This window comes from Choloepus didactylus, chromosome 7 (assembly GCF_015220235.1).
Source record: "Choloepus didactylus isolate mChoDid1 chromosome 7, mChoDid1.pri, whole genome shotgun sequence".
Taxonomy (NCBI): Eukaryota; Metazoa; Chordata; class Mammalia; order Pilosa; family Megalonychidae; genus Choloepus; species Choloepus didactylus.
In genome coordinates this window covers 107,309,916-107,332,976 of record NC_051313.1, presented here as the reverse complement: position 1 = coordinate 107,332,976, position 23,061 = coordinate 107,309,916, and the positions used below count along the sequence as shown (strand labels likewise).

General features: G+C 35.5%; 1 protein-coding gene across 1 annotated transcript in view; it reads left to right on the top strand.

Moving 5' to 3' along the window:
• The window catches only part of CDC5L (cell division cycle 5 like), a 56,225-nt gene extending 33,899 nt beyond the window's left edge, over positions 1-22,326 (top strand). The window contains exons 11-16 of the mRNA XM_037843569.1: positions 140-304; positions 2,350-2,430; positions 2,741-2,983; positions 7,906-8,103; positions 19,998-20,210; positions 21,657-22,326. Of these exons, the coding sequence (XP_037699497.1) occupies positions 140-304; positions 2,350-2,430; positions 2,741-2,983; positions 7,906-8,103; positions 19,998-20,210; positions 21,657-21,761 (1,005 nt within the window). The 3' untranslated portion in view covers positions 21,762-22,326. The remainder of the gene's footprint in view (positions 1-139; positions 305-2,349; positions 2,431-2,740; positions 2,984-7,905; positions 8,104-19,997; positions 20,211-21,656) is intronic.
• The last annotated feature ends 735 nt before the right edge of the window (positions 22,327-23,061 follow it).

Genomic DNA, 23,061 nt, shown 5'->3' with positions numbered 1-23,061 from the left:
GTCTCAGGTCTGAAATTAGGAATTGCTTTTCTAGAATTAATATTAGGCTAATTTTTTTTAAAAGAAACTCTTATATTCATAGAACATTGGCTAAATATGTAATGTGTATGAATTCATAAGGACCAATTCTTCTTTACAGGAACGAGAATCCCGTGAACATCTCCGTTTAGGGTTGTTGGGCCTTCCTGCCCCTAAGAATGACTTTGAAATTGTTCTACCAGAAAATGCTGAGAAGGAGCTGGAAGACCGTGAAATCGATGATACTTACATTGAAGATGCTGCTGATGTGGATGCAAGAAAGCAGGTGGGTAACTGTGGCAAACAAAAGTGTGAATTTGGCTTGAAGATTGAAGAAAGCTATTAAATGTCTGAAAGTCTACTTAAAAGTTTTTTTCAGTATTAAAAAAAGTTATACTAAAGTAAATTATGTAATTATTAATATACACTCACATAATTAAGAATATACTCACGATATCTTGATGGACATTCTTAAAATGTGTATGCATTTAGCGAATACCCTCTGTCAAATTCATACACACAAGTAGTCTTTTTAAACATTGCTTTTCACCCTAGCTAAGAAAAGATGTTACCGGCCAGTCTTTTTTTTGTTAAGTTCAATTTTATTGAGATATATTCACATACCATGCAGTCATACAAAGTGTACATTCAGTTGTTCACAGTACCATTATATAGTTGTGCATTCATCACCAAAATTAATTTTTTTAATAATTCAATTTTATTGAGATATAGTCATATACCATACAGTCATACAAAGTGTACAGTCGTTCATAATACCACCATATAGTTGTCTGTCCATCACCAAAATTAATTTTTGAACATTACCACTCACACAAAAATAATTAGAATAAAAATTAAAGTGAAAAAGAACAATTAAAGTAAAAAAGAACACTAGGTGCCCTTTTTTTTTTTTTGCCCCCATTTTTCTACTCATCCATCCATACACTGGACAAAGGGGAGTGTGGTCCATATGGCTTTCCTAGTCATATTGTAATCCCTCATAAACTACATTTTTATGTAATTGTCTTCAAGATTCAAGGGTTCTGGATTGTAGTTTGATAGTGTCAGGTATTTACTGCTAGCTATTCCCATTCATTAGAGACTAAAAAGGGTTGTCTATATTGCGTAAGAGTGCCCACCAGTGTGACCTCTCAGCTCCTTTTGGAATCTCTCTGCTACTGAAACTTACTTCATTTCCTTTCACATCCCCCTTTTGGTCAAGAAAATGTTCTCCATTCCATGATGCTGGATCTAGATTCCTCCCCGGGAGTCATATTGCATGTTGTCAGGGAGATTTACTCCCCTGGGTGTCAGATCCCACGTAGGCGGGAGGGCAGTGATTTCACCTGCCAAGTTATACCTGCCAGTCTTAAAATTAAATACTTCTTGGATTGGTTAGGGTAAATGAGTTTAGGTCATTGTAAACTAATAAAAAATGTAGATTTTGAAATTTTGAGAGAAGTATCAGAACTAATATTAATAACACCTTGAACTAGCATTTTACAGTTTGTATTTGTACCTAATAATAACCCAGTGATGTAAATAGGATAAGGGTCCAATTTAGAAATGAGAAAACAGGCTCAAATGAATTAAGTTAACTTTCCCAGGTCTCATGGCTGGGAGTGCCATGAATTGATCATCCTGAACTAGAACTGAGGTCATTTAACCCCTTTCACTAAGTCATGCTGCCATATATTTCAGGATGATTTTAGGAAGCTTTAATCGCAAGGGATTGGAATGAGAATGGCATTGGTAGAAAAATCTTATTTCAGAGGGGAAACCATGTGAATGAACTTTTTGGTGGGTAACGTGGGATAATACATTTTTGGGTTTAGTTCTCTCAGCTACTTTGAGTTACAGAAGTCCTTCAGAAATGGCATGAAATTTTAAGTGTTACATTCCATAGTATACATAATTTAAGAATTGTTTAACAACATATCTATTGGCTGGATATTTGAATCCAAAGTTAGTAGTTTTGGGTGTGAAAAGGAAGGGGGTTGTATGTCAGGAAGAGTGATCAAGAGTCTCTAAGTTTAGGATCCCATTTAGACAAGAAAATAATGATTGTCTGATGGATGAACTCCTTTCCCTTACCATCTAAATTTGGAGAATGCTCTAGATATTGGAAGTTCTTAGCTATTGTTGTAATGAGAGAATGAATAGACTAGTTAATCTTTGTTGCCTTAACTTCCTTTCTACAAACTTAAAACAGATTTCTACAGCTTTAGCTGCTTGAACATACATGATCTTATAGATTAGTGTTTTCAACTTTATTGAGATGTGTCAAATCCTGTATAGCTCCAATAATGGATATAAAAATCATTTTCTTAGGCCATACGAGATGCAGAGCGTGTAAAGGAAATGAAACGAATGCACAAAGCTGTTCAGAAAGATCTGCCAAGACCGTCAGAAGTAAGTATTAGAAAGTCTGTTTTGGGAAGTTTTAACTTTCTTTTTATGTGGGTTTTATTATCAGTCACGAAGACTATAAAACAAAATTCTATCTACTTTCTGGAATGTAGTAAATCTTTGAAAATTTAATCAGCATTCTCAAATCCAATCTTAAAAATGTTGCACTGGTACAAATAGGAATTTAGAAGGAAAAAAAAGGAAATTGCTTTTGAAAGTGCAAAATTTGCTATTTCATTCATGTTAGCACAAGTAATAACATCAGTATATTGCAGTGATATGTTTGATAATTGTACTTGTTTTAAAATTTTAGGTAAATGAAACTATTTTAAGACCTTTAAATGTCGAACCACCTCTAACAGATTTACAGAAAAGTGAAGAACTGATTAAAAAAGAAATGATCACAATGCTTCACTATGATCTTCTACATCACCCTTATGAACCATCTGGAAATAAAAAGGGGAAAACTGTAGGTTTTGGTACCAATAATTCAGAGCACATTGCCTATTTGGAACATAATCCTTATGAAAAGTTCTCCAAGGAAGAACTGAAAAAGGTATGATTGAGTAGGAATATTTCTTCTTGAGATTTAAGTATGTGTTAAATGCTGTTGTCATAGACAAACATTAACTTATTTTTCCACGCTGATAATCAGAAACAACTGAAGTATATGGTTAGGAGATAAGTGTTCATATTAAGGGTCCTGAGAAGGACATGCTTTAAATCCCCTTCCCTGCATAGACCTTTGTCAGATAAAAACCTGCTGTGGTGGAAAAGTGTTTTTGTTTCGTGGGTTGACATTTGCCACAATTGTCATTTTCTGTATTCTTCACCTCTGTCATCTCTGAATATAATGCCCCCCCTTCTTTTAAAAATTTTGAGATAATTTCAGACTTACAGGACAGTTAGAAAAGTAATACAAAACCCACACAGAGAACCTCCAACAAACCACCCAGATACCAGGTCCACCAGTTTTAACATTTTGCCACATTTTCCGTATCATTCTATCTATCCGTCTGTCTTATCTTACAGTTTCTTTATCTTATCAATTTTCTAAGCATTTGATAGTAGATTGTATACATACATCCTGCTCCTTGAACACACAGTACTTTGATATACATTTCCTAAAAATAAGGATATTCACTTACATAATCACCTTAAGTGCAGTTATCAAGTTCAAGAAATTTAACATTGATATAAAGCTTACAGTCTATATTCCCCATTTTTCATTTGTCCCAATAATGTTCGTTTGGGCCTTTTCTCCTCCATTGTTAGATCCAGTTCAGGATCATGTACTGCATTTAACTGTCATTGTCTTTTTAGTTGCTCTTGTTTTGTAAGTTGTGGAAGTATATACAGCATAAACTTACTCATCTCATCCACTCCCATGCTTACCATTGAGTGGGATCAATCTCTTTCACAATGTTGTGCTACCCTCAGCACAATCCATTACCAGAACTTTTCCATCATCCCAAACAGAAACCCTACACAACCATTATGCATTGCCCCATTTTCCCTCCCCACCTTGCCCTTGGTAATCTGTATTCTACTTTTTGTCTGTATGTATTTGCATATTCTAGCTATTTCATATGAGTAGAATCATACAATATCTGTCCCTTTGTGTCTGACTTATTTCACTGAACATGGTGTCTTCAAGGTTCATCAATGTAGTGGTATGTCAGAACTCCATTCATTTTTAGGGCTAAGTAATATTCCATTGTATGTGTATGGACATTTGGATTGCTTGTACCTTTTGGCTATTGTGAATATGCTATGAACATTGGTGTAGAAATATCTGTCCAGGTCCCTGCTTTCAATTCTTTTGGGTATATACCTAGAAGTGGGATTGTTGGATCATATGGTAGTTTTGTGTTTAACATTTTGAGGAACTGCCAAACTGTTTTTCATAGCAGCTGTGCACCATATTTTACATTCCCACCAACAGGATAAGTGGGTTTCTACTTCTCTGCATCCTTGCTAGTTCTTCTTTTTCTTTTTCTTTCTTTCTTTCTTTTTTTTTTTTTTAAAGCCATTCTTCAGGGTGTGAAGTAGATCTCGTTGTGGTTTTTTTAAATGCAATTTTATTGGGATACACTCATATACCATATAATCCATCCAAAGTATACAATAAGTGGCTCACAGTATCACCATAGAGTTGTGCATTCATTGCCACAATCAATTTTAGAACATTTTCATTACTCCAAAATAAAGGAAAAAAACAAAAGAAAGAAAAAAAGAAATAAAAAAGAACATCCAAATCATCCCATGTCCCTAGACCCCCCCTATTATTTGTATATATTTTTAAGAATTTTATTACTCATGTGCCCATACACTGGTTAAAGGGAGTGTCAGTCAGTAGGTTTTCACTATCACAGGATCACACAATAAAAGCTATATAATTAAACAATTATCAAGAATCAAGTCTGCTGGATTACTGTTCAACAGTGTCAGGTATTTCTTTCTAGCTATTCTAATAAACTAGAAACTAAAAAGAAATACATAGATAATGTGTAAGAATAAACCTCTATATTGAACTCGCAACTCTGAGATCTCTCAGCCACTGAAACTTTATTTTGTTTCATTTCTTTTCCCTCTTTTATCGTGGTTTTGATATGCATTTCTCTAATGGCCAGTGATGTTGAGCATCTTTTCATGTGCTTACTGGCCATTTGTAGATCTTCCTTGGAGAAATGTCTGTTCAAGTCCTTTGCCTTTTAATTGGTTTGTTTGTCTTTTTGTTGTTGAGTTTTGAAGGTCTTTAATGATGAAACCTCACTTATTTAGCCTAATGTGAAAAAGGCAGGAATATATTTAAAACATTTATAGATTAAACCTTTCACCTATTCAAAGAAGGGAATTTTTTTTTTTTTTTACTGTATTTATTCCCCTGAGACTATTTCCCCCTCCCTGGTTTCGTAGTTGAAAGCAGGGTGGTCATTAGCTTAAAACTGTTCTTTCTTCAGTTGCCGTTCTGTTCATTTGTTTGGGAAGCCTTCATACAGGGAGAGTGTGCTTGGTCTATTCCAGGAGCATAGTTAATTTAAAGGCGTAATGCTTGCTGGGATGGGAAAAGACACTAAGCCAGGACACACTCTTTCGTACCTAGTACTCTCACTTATTTTCCACCACTCTTCTCTCTTCTCTTTCCCTTTTGCTCAGAGAGTTGTCAGATTTGGAGATGTCTTTTAGCTTAGTTTTAATCCTTTAGCTCTGAGGGGCAATGATAGACCCATGGACTTGGAATGGACTGCTGCATACTTTTGGGAGAAAACAAACAAGATTCTTCGCCTCTCCTGAGTTCTCTCTCTTTTTCTTTTTCTTACTTTCCATTTTCTTTCTTGCCTGAGTAATATTATAGTGTTTTTAGAAGGCAAAGAATAGAAGGAGGGTTTAGATTTTTCTTTCAACAACGTGTACCTGGTTTCTGAGTAACTCCTTTACTAAGTGAATTAGAGAAACCGATATCTGTTGAATGCCTTCTCTGTGGCAAAACACCAAATCACTGAATTGGGATTAAGAATTAGGCTATGAACTTGGTACTTGCACAGTTCTCTTTTTAAAGTGAAAATGACATTGGAAAGAAATAACTTAGGAAATACAGCATATATGGAAACCTGAAACATGGATAACATTGTTGCTTATAGAGGTTCTAAAGGGAATACATTCTAGTCAGATGTTTGAAAATAATTATAAGTGGTGCTTTGGAATTTTATTAAACCATTGCAAAGTAGTTTAAATATTCTCCTCTGTTTTATTTATCTACTTACATTCCTCCTTTTTCCAGAAAGAATTTGAAGCAGATTCTTTATGAACACTTTAAAGGTAACTTAGCCTGTATACTCTTTTAATGATTACAAGAGCTAAACTTGTAAATTTTTACCCTACAGTTTCAGAATGGAATACCATTTCTCTAATAATAAAATGGTAGATTTTCTCTAAGTATGCTAAAATTGCTTTGTTTCCATTATCTCCACTAAAGTATTGTTTACAAGTATCCATTCTCTCTCTGGGTCTTCTGTAGATATGCTTTTCCGTTATTTTGTTCAATTTTTGTGCTTTGGTCATTTGTCTTGATATTTTGGTCTGTGTTTATTTTCCAACATTATTAAAAAGATTGAAAGCCTTCTATAGGGTGCAGGAGGTTTTTTCACAAGCCGTGAAGTGAAGGGCTAGAAAAGGTTACGTGGTATGCTTATGGAGTTCTGTGTGTCTGGTGTTGGACTAGGCTCTCTACATATATGTATCACTTAATTCTAATAACAAATATGTCAGGTAGGTATTGTCCCATTTTACAGATGAGAAATGAGCTCAGAGAAATGAAACATTCAGACAGTTGCTTAAATGGTGAAGCTGTGGGTCAACCCATGCCTGTCCAACTCCACCCTTCATTCTGTCATCTTAAACTGTTTCTTCAGTGAATAAAAACTAATTGTATTGAACTATGGCCATCATTATTTGATTTGTGCGCCTAATCTTATTCTCTGGTGGTGTTGGAGGCCTTCCTTCAGAATGAGAAAAAAGGCACATGTGTCCAAAAAGTGGTAGTTACACATCATGGGATCCTGAGAGGTCCCGAGTATAAAGTGGAATGGTAGAGTGGAAGGAACACACCCAAGCATTGATGTTGTTTAGCTTTGGTGTGATCTGCCTTGTCTCCTTACTAGTGGTGTGGTCTTGAACACATTAATCTCTCTGATCCTTATTGTTATCAGCTTTAATATGCAGCTGATATTGCCTCCTTTGTAAGGTGGTTGTCATGATGGGGAATAATGTAGGTAAAACTTACAAACCTAGTTTCTGGAACATAGTAGATACCTGACCAATGGAAGCTGCTATTATAGTGAGTGAAGGCAAAGGATATTTATTTTATTGGGGGAAACCTGGATGGTTGGCTTTATTTTACTTCTTTTTTTTAAAATGCAATTTTATTGCAATATATTCACATAACATACAATCCTCCAAAGTATATAATTAGTTGTTCATAGTATCATCATATAATTGTGCATTCATCACCACAATCTTGGAGCATTTTCATTCTCCAAAAAATAAAATAAAAATACAAATTAAAAAGAACATTCAAAACATTCCATTCCCCTTCTCCCCCCATTGTTCATTTACTTTTTTTGACACTCATTCGTTGTTTTTTTAACTTTATAAAAAAATTTAAAAACAAACAGTAAAAGCACATTTCAAACAAAACCAAAACAAAGGAATAAAAAAAAACAGATAACCTGAAATAACTACATGGCTTCCAACATGTTCCTGCCCTAGATTTATTTTAATCAGTCTGCATTGACTTACAGGCTTCTTAAATCATTTTGCTTAGTTTGTGACTACTCCCCCGCCCCACCACTTCCAAAAACCAAACAACCAAAATGCCTTTACCCAAGAAAGGAGGAAAAACTAGTGCCTTTTAGTTCTCTGGTGTTGGCAAGTATTTGTGGTACTCAAACTTACTGAAATTATTATTGTAAACAGGCCCAGGATGTTCTGGTCCAGGAGATGGAAGTGGTAAAACAAGGAATGAGCCACGGAGAACTCTCAAGTGAAGCTTATAACCAGGTGTGGGAAGAATGCTACAGTCAAGTCTTATATCTTCCTGGGCAGAGCCGCTACACACGGGCCAACCTAGCTAGCAAAAAGGACAGAATTGAATCACTGGAAAAGAGGCTTGAGGTTGGTATTCTTTTACAATTCTAATTTAAATGTACCTTGATTGAAATAATGAACCATAACCAAACAACATAACTAAACCAAATAATTCCACTGGAGACGTCTTCAGAAAAATAGACCCGAGGTAATTACTGCCTTTGCCATTTTTAAGGAAAACTCCACTGAAGTGTTTGATCTGCCTTGGCCTTGTTCATTGGTTTTTCAGAATTTGTTGGCTCTCATAACTGCAGGATATCCTCCGAATTGACCACAGGTCAATCAGAACCTTTTAGGTGTGGGAGCAAGGAGCTAAGAAGTTAATACTAGTAACTCAGAACTATGTAGTCCAATACTAGAATAGCCTTTTTTCTCAAAGGAGAGACCTCACTGGTGTCAAGGAATTTTCCTTCTATAGCCAAGAAAGCAAATTTACAAAACCATGTTGCATTTCTGCCCATTTTCTGATTCCTGTAAATTTAAGTTTCAGAGAAAAGGCTATACTGCATTACCTAGACTCTGACTTCCATGATTTTTCAAGTCTCTGAAAACATTGAAATGTACTAGTTACAGTTTCATGGCATGTGGTTTCTTAATATCGTCTGAATGTTTTGAGTTCCAGAATCTGTGTGGCATTTTGCCAATGGCATGTAAATTGTGGTTCACAGACCACCAGACTGACTTCTGGATTCTTAGTGGTGGTCTTCAGGGATATTTCTGAAGCCAAAATGGGATGGGAAGGAAATAGGGTGCTTTAGGCAGTCACAGGCAGAAAATGGCCCTAATTTCCTCTTTTATGTGATTTCCAGTTTCTCTTTCAGAGAAAGCAGGTAGAAACTATTTTTATTTACAGTTAAAATCAGGAATACTAAAATCAGTTGTGCGGGGAGGTTGAGACCATGTGGGGCTGGGGAAATGTTCAGGAGAAAAGCAGTATCTTCTAACTTGTAAATTATCCTGTCTTAGCTTTACGTTTAAGAGCATGTGTGTTGGCACCTGATAGCTAATGCCTGTGAGCCTCTTTTATTGGTTGGTGGGAAATTTGATTTCTTTCTGAAGTCAAATTCTCATCTTGGGTGAAATCTGACTGATCCAGTGCTGCTGGTTTCACTAGTTGTACACTTACTAGCTCCCAGCAGGGTGTGCTGTTGCTCTGTGTTTTAATGCAGAGTTAAAGTTGGGGAAAGCAGAGCATCAGTGGTTAAATTGTAAGCTGTATTTTGTATTGTGTAGGCTTCATTTCTTATAAATGGTGTTTAGCGGTATATTTCTGATCTAAAGTCAGCATCACACTTGATTGGAAAGCTATTTGGAAAGCTTCCTGGTAACATTTATATATAAATACTTAGATTTCTTACTTAGTCTTAAAGTTTCTTATTTGAGGTGGGTAAACTCTTTCTGCCTCAGATGGCAAGGATATTTTGTGCTGTTTAAAAAAAAAAAGTTTTCCCTAAATCTCATTTATTTTGTTGAGGCACTAACTTTCATGACAGCAAATAAATGTGTCACAAAGTGAGTAGTGCCATAAAGTACAGTAATTTTTAGTTCTATATTGAATTGGTCTTGTGAGCTTTGAAGGGAAGAATACAGAAAGAACGACCACTGTTCTTTTGGAGTTTTATTTGGGTTGTTTATGAGCAACTATTAAAAACATGTGGTTCTCTTTGTTCAGTTTAGTACCAGGAACTGAAATCTTCCGCTGAACTATTTATGTTGAAGGATTGGTGATTTTGAAAGAATATTCACAAAATAGTCTAAAGTGATTTTTTTTTCTTGATTCTTGGATAACTTTATTGTTTACTTTTACTAGTTACTAGTAACTTTTAAAGAATACTTGATCAAATCTTTTAATTTAGTAAACTACACTTATTTAAAATGAAAGTTCATTAAATCTTTCTAAAGAAGAAAAGAAATGCCCAAGACCCAAACAAACAAATCCATTTTATTTGTATCCATCCCTAATTCAGAACTAGGTTTTTCTTAGCTTATTTTAGCTTTTGAAGACACGTTCTATGGGTTTGAAATACATAAATATTTTATTTCAATTGTGGTAATTCTTTCATCATTTCGGCTGATTGCTGAATTATAAATATTATTCAGTTTGTTGTGGAGAAGGAATTCCAGTTATATTGTATAAACTAAATGCTATACTTAAATTATCCTCTCCACTCTTAGGTTCAGAGAGATATGCTTTTTTGTGCAAGCCCAGTTCACCATGGCTGCCAGTATATTTGATTTTTGCTGCCATGAACTTTGGATCAGTGAATCTAAATTATGGTCCTATCACAGCCTATCAAGCAAGATGAAATCCAGCTTTGTCGTGGTTGGTGTCTCCCAAATGGATTAAAAAAATATGCCCTGAGGTTTGTATTGGAGCTACTCCTTGAGCCATTACTCTTGATCCCCTCCCATAGTAATATTTGAAACTTAGAACGTAGATGAAAATCCTTAAGATAATCATTTAAAACTAATAGAACCATCGCAGATTTTATGTGGAATGTGGTGGGGATGCAAGGAGTCTTTTAAATAAATAGAATCAGAATGTAGTCACAGATCAGAAGTAAGTGGGAAAGACTTCTGAATTGTAACCAAGTCCCTGTATTTTATTTTGCTTTGGAGGCAGAATGAATTTTAGAACTTTGCCAGACATTTGTGTGTAAAATAAGGCAGGGAGCAGCCAACACAGAAATGTCAGCTAAAGTTAGAAAAGCAAAAGTTAGAAAGCACAGCATGCTGAGGCCATTTTAATATGATGTCAAAAAGTGCTGGGTATTTTGATAACTTCTCAGGGCCTTACAGGTGTATGATAGGAGATTAGAGTGAGTGCTGTTTATAGTGAGACCCCAAATTAATAAGGAAGGCTTAATTTTGGTTTGATGTTATATTTTCTTAAAAAGAAAGGATGATTTAAATTCATTTTAGAAAACTTTTCATCAAATGGTTGAAAATAGAAGAGCCTAAGTACTGTATTTATGCACGCTTTCAGTGAAAATTACTGAGCATCTGTTATGTGCTAGACACTGCTGTGGGCCCTGGGGTGGTACAACAGTGAACAAAGCAGACGAGCTCTCAGTTCTTGTGGACTTCAGTTATCTGGAAAATGCTTAATGTGGAGAACCTCATTTTTGATGATTCCAGGTAAATGAGTCATTACTGTATTTGGGAAGTGCAAAGAGAATTTGAAGTGTTCTAATTTGTTTCCACTTTAAATGGAAATAGGAAGTTGTCTGAAGACATAATTATTTTGAGTGAAATAATTTCCAGTAGGTGCAAAAGTGAAATGAGAAGTTTGAATTTAGGCCTGCTATTAAATTTAATAATGTTTGAAATAGTATCTAAACTGCTGTGTTGAGGAAATTTGGCTGAAAAGTAGATTTTGTCATGTTTGCTATAAAAATGGAAAGGCTTTTCCAAGAGGTGGAAACTAGGTTCAGAAGTAATACCACTCTCCTTATTTTACTAGCACAGTCAGCTTAATCAAGAAATATTATGTAATACTGACTTCTTAGAAATAAAATAACTTGAAGAACACAGATAATGCATTCAAAATCATTCACAGTGTATTTGTAGAACTCTGAGAGGACCCATGGCTTTACTGAATGGTTATATTTCAGCAAAATTGACTACACTGGATCCCATTTCCCCAGTGATTTTCATTAATAGAGTCAGATATTTTTACACAGTAAGAAAATTCCCTTACCATTTTAAAAAGTGAAAACATAGGGTAAGGATTAAGTGAGTGGGCAATTCTGTGCATAGGATTGTATGTTGTGTTATCTTAGCAGGTTTATGCTTATGTGCCTGTGTGTGTGTGTGTGTGTGTGTGTGTGTGTGTGTGTGTGTGTGTTTGTCAGGGTGGGGTGGGTGGTATGAGGTGTAGGAAAGGAGTTTGTAGAACTTTGGAAACTCTTTTCCCAAGTTCTGCTCTCTGCCGTGAAGATGTGGACAGATTTCTTGGTTGTCTATCAAGAATTCTAAGAGCTGGACCAGATTTCTCCTTGGTTCAACCTTCTTGCTTCTGTTGTGCCTCAACAGTGAGTTGAATTTGTTTCATGCCATTTGTGTGTTTCACTTCCTGTCTTAGACAGATGAAAAGTGCTCTCAGCACTTTTTTGTTAGTACATTACTGTTCTTGGAGAGATTTTTGGGCTTTAGAAGACTAGGAGACTACAGTTTGTATGAGCTTTGTTAGGAGTTTCTTCTAAGGTTAATGCATAACCAGTTGGTTAATACTACAGAGTCATTGCCAATGAGTTCATAATTTTTTTTTTTTTGAATAGTTATTTGCTTTCATGAAATTAGGCTAATATTTGCTTGCTACTTAGCTTGCTTTGCAGGGATGCAATCCGATGGTAACTGATAGATGCAGACACTTATCAAAACTCACTTGGATCTGGACCTCATTAATATAAAGAAGGTTCACTGATAAAACTTAATGCTAGTGGGCAATATAGAGATTAGAGAGTCACCATGGAATCTTGTTGCTTGCAAATGTTTTGGTGATTGAACCACATCTTTACTATTATAGAGATCATATTGCAGAATGTTGGACTAGGAAATGGAGCTGCCATCAAGTGTGTATTTATGTTGGGTATCCTTAAACTCATTTTTCCCATGGTATAAGGGTTATATTCTGGGTCCCCAAGCAAGAGTTTCAGTGAAGGATGCTCTTAATGTTTTTGAACCTAACTATAACAGACTTTAACTGAAGACAGTATTGGAAACCAAAGAATAATGTGTTTATTTTGGAATTACTTAAGCTTAGTAACCTTAACAAATTTAGTGAGCTTGAAAGTAACAATTACACTTTTATAAGTCCCATACAGCCCCCTTTTGTAATGACCCTAGGAAACACTTACGGTGCCACTGATTCATCTCCTGGGGACCATCAGTTTTCCATTGGGCTCTGGCCAGACTTTTTTTAGGCAGCTTCTCTTCTATGTATTTAAAAAATAACATGTGTAGGCATTTTTCTAAAAATAATACCTGTGCTTTATAGAAAACTTAAAAGAAACAGACAATTACAAAGAAGAAAATACATGACTTGTAAGCCTACCATCTAGACATAATCGCCTTAAACATTTTGGTGTAAATATGTATGTTTTAATTTTTTTTTTTTTCCTACATATGGGTGAGGGAAGGAGGTATATAAAAACTAAATTGAGATCATCCTGTGCTACTTTTTTCATTTAATAGTATACTATTTTCAATAAAATTTCTTAGAAAAAGAGGGATCTAATCACTTGCTCTCATTTAACGTCTATGGCAAAGATTAGCTTTGGTGACATCTCCAAGTAATTAATTATATTCTCCTCTACTTCTTAAAATGTTGTTAAATGTAGCCCCCCTCCCTTAAATATTTCTGAGAGACAGTTGTTTTTCTAAAGCATATTGGACAGTCATAGGTTGCATTTTACAAAGCTTGTAAGTGTCTTCCTTTACATTCTCATAAATCACATGGCAGATATATGTTAACTAGAAGCTAAAATTGCGTATTAAAGGCTATATTCTATTTCTTCTTTATAGTTCTAGTGACTAACTTTATATAGTAATTTGACTAAAATAATTTGTCCTGTACTTAAATTTTTTCTTCTGTAATTCTTTTCCATGTTTGCTTGAAATCTTAGCACAGTGTTTTAGCCAGAAGACTTACATAAAACTTGAGCTAAATTAAGTAAAATTGTTGGCATTAAATGGGAGCTAGCAACTTTGCAGTTTTAAAGTTTCTGTTAGTGTGGGAATAATAAATGACTTAACTGTATCAGGTGAGGTAAGGTAATTCCCAGATAGAGGGTAGCAGTAGTACTAAATGTACCTTGATTACTAAGTGAACACTTTCTGGTGCCTTGCTTATGCTGTCATGCCACCTGGAAATTGAAAATCCATTGGAGTGCAGTCATCATATAAAAAATTGAATTATTCTAACAAATGAAAATGATTTGTATGACTAATTTTAAAAAGCATTGTATGTATTAATTTGAAATTGTATACTGTTAAGGTTTTTTGGAATGTGTATTTGAATCCGTGTGTGATTGTGAGGGTCTGATGTGGGAAATCTCAGAACATAAGGAACTTGATGGACCTCATGGATTTAGTCTTACACTTATTAGGAATGAGGACTTTTTGGTTGGTGTAGGTCTGTTATGAGTATGGTTAAAACGGATTCTCCATCCTAATTGCCATTAGAATCATCTAGGGGCTTAAAAAATATGGAAGTCTGAGACTATTTAAATCAGAATCTCTAGGAGTAGGATATGGGCATAGGTAGATTTTAAATCTCCACAGTTAATTTTAATATTTAGCCTGGGTTGAAAACTATTGGCTTTAATAAAGACACGTTCCAAGAATATTTGAATTGGGAGAAAGTGAGTACAAATTATTATCTTTTCTCCTTGATGGTGCTGTAAAATTTATGAGTGGAAGTTTTTTTTTTAAAGTTTTGCTTTTTAAAATTTTATTCCTTCCTCTGTCACCTTTATAGAATTTAGACTCAGTGCTGTGTTTGATTTCTGGGGAAACAGTTTCTTGGATTTTTATATCCAGCAGTATTAATGATTAGGATTTTCTTTTCTTGAAGGTAATATTTCTACTACCTGTTTTTGTTTTAGTTTATTGTTAGTGGTAACAACTTTACTGAGATAATTAACAAACCATAAAACTCACCCAAATATTTAAAATATATGAGTCAGTGTGATTTTAGTATGTTCACAGCATTGTGCAACCAACCCCCAAATCAGTTTTAGAACATTTTCATCACCCCCAAAAAGAAAGCTCTGTATTTGTTAGCAGTCACCCCCCCCCCCCCCCCATTCTCCTCCAACCTGCCCAGCCCAAGTCTATCACAAATCTACTTTCAGTCTTTTTAAATTTGCCTATTCTGGACATTTCAGATAAGTGGAATCATAGAATACCTTTGTGTCTGGCTCCTTTCACTTAGCATAGTGTTTTCAAGGTTCATCCATATTTTGTAACATATAACAGTACTACTTTCTTTTTATAGTGTAATAATATTCTGTTGTATGGATAGACTGCATTTGGTTTATGCACTTATCAATTGATGGACATTTGGGTTGATATTACCTTTTGGTTATGGTGTGTAATGAACATTCGTGTACAATTTTTTTGTGTAGATTTATGGTTTCATTTCTCTTGGGTATATACCTAGGAGTGGAATTGCTGGGTCAAGTGTACTTGGATATTTTCTTCAACTCATTAAGGCCTGAATTTGAACTTCAGGTTAAAAAGTCTCCCCGTAGTTTTGGGGAGCACTGCAAGGCCACGTTCTAATTGTGTTACATTGTAGGAAGATGTTCAATACGTGTCACTGGTCTGGTGGTCCTCAGAGAGGCAAATTGTTCCCTGGAAATGAAAGAACCCTTATTTTTCCTTGCTTTATTTTCGGTAATAGGTAGATCCATGTAGTCTTTTATTAAAGTTGGAATTACAATTTTTTTTAATGCAATTTTATTGAGATATATTCACATACCATACAATCTATCTGAAGTATACAATCAGTGGTTCACAGTAAAGTTGGAATTTTAAAGAAAGTTTTAAAGTCTCATCCTTAGACATTAGGGAGGGGAGGAAAATGGTTAAACTCTTAGTACCTATAAAACATTAATTGCAATATGTTCTCTTATTTAAGCCTCATAACACATTTTTTTGAATTCAATTTTATTGAGATATATTCACATACCATGTAGTCTTACAAAGTATACATTCCGTTGTTCACAGTACCATTATATAGTTGTGCATTTATCACCAAAATTAGTTTTTGAACATTATCATTACCACACACACAAAAATAAAAAGAATAAAAATTAAAGTGAAAAAAAAAACAATTAAAGTAAAAAAGAACACTGGGTGCCTTTCTTTTTCTTTCTTTCTTTGACCTCTTTTTCTACTCATCCATCCATACACTGGACAAAGGGGAGTGTGGTCCGTATGGCTTTCCCAATCACATTGTCACCCCTCATAAGCTACATTGTTACCTAATCTCTTCAAGATTCAAGGGTTCTGGGTTGTAGTTTGATAGTTTCAGGTATTTACTGCTAACTGTTCCAATTCATTAGAACCCAAAAAGTGTTGTCTATATTGTGTGTAAGAGTGCCCACCAGAGTGACCTCTCGGCTCCTTTTGGAATCTCTCTGCCACTGAAGCTTATTTCATTTCCTTTCCTCATAACACATTTTAGCAATGATTGCTGTTTTACAGATGGAGATATGGACACACAGAAGTTAAGTAGATTGTACCAGCTGAAAATAGCTCCCAAGTAGCAGTGCTAGGTTGTAGAAGTGACTGACTGTTAGCCACCACACTGTGCTGCCTGCCTTCAATCATAGTTCCTCACTCTGTCTTAGAAGACGTGTCATTGCCACAGACCCTACTTAGGTTTATCTATTATGGGAAAATGATTGCTTTGTAAAGAACAATAACCATTTACATGGATTTATCCTTGAAGTAAATTGCAGAGGAATAAAAACTTACTAACTTATAATATGCTGAAGATATGAATGGTTTTAAAGGAGCTTAGTTTTTTAAAATTATTTTTAAAATTCAGTTACATTGAGGTATATTCACATACCATACAGTCGTCCATTGTGTACAATCAGTTGTTCAGAGTATCATCACATAGTTGTGCATCATCACCACATTCAGTTTTTAAACATTTTCATTACTCCAAAAAAAAAAAAAAAAAAAAAGAATAAAAATACAAGTAAAAAAGAACATCCAGACTAGCCCATCCCCCCTATTATTCATTTAATTTTTGTCCCCATTTTTCTATTCATCTGTCCACACACCGGATAAAGGGAATTGGAGCCACAGGGTTTTCACAATCACACAGTCACACCATGTAAGCTATATAGCTAAACAATCATCTTCAAGAATCAAGGCTACTGGGTTGCAGTTTAACAGTTTCAGGTATTTCCTTCTAGCTATTCCCATATACTAAAAACTAAAAGGGATATCAGTATAATGCATAAGAGTAACCTCCAGGATGACCTCTCAAGTCCATTTAAAATCTCTCAGCCACTGAAACTTTATTTTGTTTCATTTCTCTTCCCCCTTTTGGTAAGGAAGGCTTTCTCAGTCCCGTGATGCTGGGTCCAGGCTCATCCCCGGAAGTCATGTTCCAAGTAGGGGAGGGCAGTGAATTTACCTGCCGTGTTGGCTTAGAGAGAGACCACATCTGAGCAACAAAAGAGGTTCTCTGGGGGTGACTTTTAGGCAAAGTTATAAGTAGGTTTAGCCTCTCCTTTGCAGTAACAAGCTTCATAAGGGCAAGCCCCAAGATTGAGGGCTAAGCCTTTTAAATTGGTAGTCCCCAATGCTTGTGAGAATGTCAGTAATTCCCTAAGTGGGGAAGTTTAATATTTTAAAGGAGCTTTATTTAAATTAATTCTACATCCATCTGTAGTTCTTAAGACGCATATATGCATGCTCCCCACCTTACTTTAGGCTTATTTGACTTTGACTTTTCATAAAACTAAGCTGGTGATGAATAGATATGAAGTAATACTTTTCTAGTAGAAGTACGGAATTGTACATTTTATGGGATACTTTATTTTTTGACATTCTTAAATATTCTAACCATAAAGCATTGAGATTGTGTTTTTTTTTTTTTAAGATCAGATGTTATCAAAGTTGTTATCGTGGAAAGCCATATATATGTGATTATATTGTTTCTAAACATTTTTAAAAACCTCCTAGGTAAAGTTTTCACATTCAGTGTTTGTTTTGCATTTGGCAGTATTTTTCCTGTTGTACTATTTTTGCTTATTTACCCTCATCCCCACATTTAATATCTCAGAAAAGAAGGTATTTACTTTATCACACTGTCTTCCTTGTTATGGGGTGCTCTCAATTACATTATTTTAAATTACAGAGTATCATTTTGGTGTACATTATCCTGAGACTACCTAATTTTTGTTGCTTAGAAGTCAGTTGTTGAAATCTGTTTGAGAGACAGACACAAAGAACTTAACATGGATTAAGTAATTTTTCCTAAGGATTTGACGTCACAATTTTAAGCGTTGTAGATTGGAAACAAGCATTTGCAGATCACTTTAAAACACAAAGTGATTTTGTTGTGGGGACATAGAATATACCCTAGAGAAATTTTATATTAATGGGATTCTGCTGTACATCCTTCCTTCCACTTCACTCATTTCTCCTTCTCTAACCCTCTCAGCTGGGGCTTTTTCTACTCTACTCTGTCAGTAACCATACCTGCAGAATTTTGTTGAAATTTCTCTATTAATTGTTCTTCTGTGAATTTATACCTTTTAAATTCTCTTTCCGTACTTGTAGAGTGATCTGAGAGAGAGCCCATCTCTGTATGTCTTTATTAGGAAAACTGTCATTTCTCTTAACTTTATGGTGTCTTTTCACTCCTTAGAAATTAAAAAAAAAAATGTTGCCAAATAGGATATTCTTTTTCCTTTATGGGTTTTATGTCAAATTTAGAATTAAGATTATAAAAATAATCTAGTAATTTTAAACTTTGAGGGTTTTTTTTAATGCAATTTTATTGAGATGTATTCACACAACATGTAATCCTCCAAAGTATACAATCAGTTGTTCACAGTATTGTCATATAGTTGTGCATTCATTACCATAGTCAGTCTTTGAACATTTCCATTACTGCAAAAAATAAAATAAAAATTAAAATAAAAAAGAACATCTAAAACATTCCATTCCCCTCCTCCTTCCATTGTTCATTTACTTTTTTAAATACAGATTTATTGAGCTATATTCATATACCCTGCATCCATCTACAGTGTACAGTTATTCACAACACCATCATACAGTTGTGTGTTCTTCACCAGAATCAATTTTTGAACCTTTTCCTTACTCCAAAATAAAAACAAAAGCAAAAACAAATACCCAAAACTTTCTACCCCCTCCATCCCACCCTATTCTTCATCTATTTTTTGTCCCTGTTTTCCCGCTCATCTGTCCATATACTGGTAAAGAGAGTGCGAGCCACAAGGTTTTCAAAATCACGTAGTCACATTCTGCAAGCTACATGATACAGTTGTCTTCAAGAATCAAGGTCACCGGGTTGCAGTTTGACAGCTTCAGGTATTCCACTCAAGCCATTCCAACACACCAAAAACTAAAAAGTGGTATTTATATAGCGCATAAGAATATCCTCCAGAGTGACCTCTCAACTCCATTTGACATCTCTCAGCCACTGGAATCTTAATTTGTTTCATCTCTCTTCCCCCTTTTGGTCAGGATTTTCTCAGTCCCATAGTGCTGGGTCCAGGCTCATCCCCAGGAGTCATTTCCCGCATTGCCAGGGGGATTCGCACCCCTGGGAGTCATGTCCCATGTAGGGGGAGGATAGTGAGTTCACCTGCTGGGTGGGCTTAGAGAGAGAGGGTCCACATCTGAGCAACAAAGAGACTCCCCTGGGAGACTTACGCACAGTTATAAGTAGGCTTAGCCTTGAGGAGGTTATGGTTTGATCACAACTGTGGTATACTAATAGGATGGAATATTATTCAGTTATTAAAAATGTATTAGATGTATAATACATAAGTGCATTTTTGAGATGTAGATTATGAAAATGGGTTGCCACTGCCAGTCTCAGCATCAGTGCTGATGAATGGTAGCAGAAATCATTTTTAGAAAATAGAGTTGAGTTTTCCCGATACTCTGAAATTCATACCTGTTTTGGGTTTGAATCATGGGTGAAATTATTATAAATAGATTATGTAGGACTAATCTATAATTCTTTAGTTGGAAGACATACCCTTCTTAAGCCAAATTTTGTATTAAAGTGCTTGAATTATAAGGAGCTCTAGTGTACTTTTGCCTTGAGGCACATGAATGAACAACAGGTGCCTTTTAGCCCGTTACGTAGCCTACTCTTCTCAGTGTGTTGACGTGATTTCCCCCTGCCCCCCCCCCAGATAAATAGGGGTCACATGACAACAGAAGCCAAGAGAGCTGCAAAGATGGAAAAGAAGATGAAAATTTTACTTGGGGGTTACCAGTCTCGTGCTATGGGGCTCATGAAACAGTTGAATGACTTATGGGACCAAATTGAGCAGGCTTACTTGGAGTTACGCACTTTTGAAGAACTCAAGAAACATGAAGATTCTGCTATTCCCCGGAGACTAGAGGTAATATTATATATTGCCTTGCAGGATTGCTTAGAAAGAAAGCTGCAAATAATTATCAGGGCTTTTCTTTTCTTTTCTTTTTTTTTTTTTTTTTTTTTCCTGTGTAGGCTGTCTCTGAAGTTGGTACTGCCTGGCTTTTTTCAATGAGAGCCTAATGTTTTTGACTTTCCAGTCAAGAATTGCCTGTGTGTAGATGGATAGACCCAGGCAAATAAATGGTCTATCCATAAGTGGTCGACTGTTCACAGTACTATCATATAGTTGTGCATTCATCACCCCAATCTATTTTTGAACATTTTCCTTAAACCAAAAAGAATCAGAATCAGAATAAAAAATAAAAGTAAAAAAGAACACCCAAATCATCCCCCCCCATCTTTCATTTAATGTTTTTTCCCCATTTTTCTACTCATCCATCCATACACTGGATAAAGGAAGTGTGATCCACAAGGTTTTCACAATCACACTGTCACTCCTTGTAAGCTACATTGTTATACAATCATCTTCAAGAGCCCAGGCTGCTGGCTTGGAGTTTGATAGTTTCAGGTATTTCCTTCTAGCTATTCCAATACATTAAAACCTAAAAATTGTTATCTATCTAGTGCGTAAGAATGTCCACCAGAGTGACTTTGCGACTCCATTTGAAATCTCTCAGCCACTGAAACTTTATTTCATTTCATTTCTCCTCCCCTTTTTGGTCAAGAAGATGTTCTCAATCCCATGATGCCAGGTCCAGATTCATCCCCGGGAGTCATATCCTGCATTCCCAGGGAGATTTATACCTCTGGGAGTCAGGTCCCATGTAGGGAGGAGGGCAGTGAGTTCACCTGCCGAGGTGGCTTAGCTAGAGAGAGAGAGGGCCACATCTGAACAACAAAGAGGAACTCAGGGGGAGACTCTTAGGCACAATTATAAGCAGGTTTAGCCTCTCCTTTGCAGTAACGAGCTTCATAAGGGCAAGTCCCATGATAGAGGGCTTGGCATACTCAACCATCGGTCTTCAATGTTTGTGAGAACATCAGCAACAATCCAGGTGAGGAAGTCCAACAATTCCGCATTTTCCCCCAGCTCCTCAGGGCGGCCCTGCATATATATTTTTATTTTCCACCCAAATTCCTTTGGGATGTGTCAGTATTTCACTCTAACCTATACAAACCTACCATATCTCACTCACTTCCTTTTCAAAGTTCCGTGTAATTGTGGTGGTTGAAAAAACTGATTGTAGAAGTTATACTGTTTAGAAAATATAGATCCTGCACCAAATGAACATCTTTTCCCTTGGTCTCACATGGAAGTTGAAGTTTTAACACGGTCAGTTTCAGCCTTTACCCTTGGGCCCGATTTGCCCTAGTCTTGACCAGATCTGCTTCATTTATATCCCATGAGGTATTTTTAATTTTCATTGTATTTCCATATAAAATAATTATCTAATATTTTTGTGTCTTCAAGTGTCTAAAAGAAGATGTTCAGCGGCAACAGGAAAGAGAAAAGGAACTTCAGCATAGATATGCTGATTTGCTGCTGGAGAAAGAGACTTTAAAGTCAAAATACTGAAGCAAAGTTTATATTCTGTCACAGGATGAATTAATTGCTGGTTTTCATACTCTGGAAGGCTGAGACTGATGTTTATTGTCATCAACAAATTTGCCCACGATCTGTGGTTCTTTGGTTGTTTATTTTAAATGATACCATCTTAAAAATTCTGTGTATAAAGACTTTAACTTCACAGGACATTTTAGGGTTTAAATTATTAAGACGATCATTCTTTTAGCAATGTCATATTTGCAAAATTTTTTAGTTTTGGCCTTTAATTTAAAAATCCTGATTTTAAAGTGCTGCCTATGAGTAAACTCTTGAATAAAAACAAAACATTAAAAATTAAGAATGTAGCCTTTTGTTTGAGAAAATTAGATACTTACACCCACAAACCACCATATATGTGTTCTGTGTCATTTAACGAGTAACTCTTTGATAATCAAAACAGCGATCCAGTATTCTGACTTTTAAAAGCTTCAGAGGCAATCCTTTTGTGTCTTTATTAGTTTTGGTAGACCTGATAAAATGGTCATTTGTCTATACCATGACAACACAGATTAACTTTTTATACCTCAATTTTTTTTTTTTTTTCAGTATAATAAGCGGGGGGAGGGGGGGGTCTCTTCCCTGCCCATCCTCCTTATGCAGTTTATGGATTAGGACTCAGAAGATTTGATTTTTTTTGGACTGCTATTTTCTTGTGAATATTTTTCTTAACAAAGGCATTTGAAATGTTGATTTCAAAAAAAGGTCATTAAACATTAAAAGTTCTGCATTTAGCTTAACAAGTCAGTCACACAAGGGTAGGATTTGGGGAAAGGGTAGAGGTGGGGAGATCTAACTTTTGGCAGTTCATATGAAGTGATTTAGGAAAATATTAGTTGGTTATAAGCTCAGAATAGGCCAACAATGTGTTGGACTCAACAAAAAAGTTTGTCCAATTTTAGATTACTAGGAGCTCAAAGGTAGGGGAAGAGGGACTCATTCGTTCATTCATCAGATGATTACTGAATATATACTCTGTGCTAGAGTCTTGGAGATAGAACAGTGAATAAAATAGGCATGGTTTCTGTTTGGTTGTGCTTACAGTCTGTTGAGAACGATAGACAATTAAAATTCAAACGTGTATTGAGTGCCTCTTATGTGCAAGGCACTTATTTAAGTATTGGAAATGAACATTTATTAAGATAGACAAAATTCTTGGTCTCATGAAGGTGATGTTAGTGGAGGAGATACTATACCTATACATAAAGGGAAAAGTATCATATCATGAAGTTTGGATTCAATGGAGAGAATTGAAATAGGGTAATGTGAGATA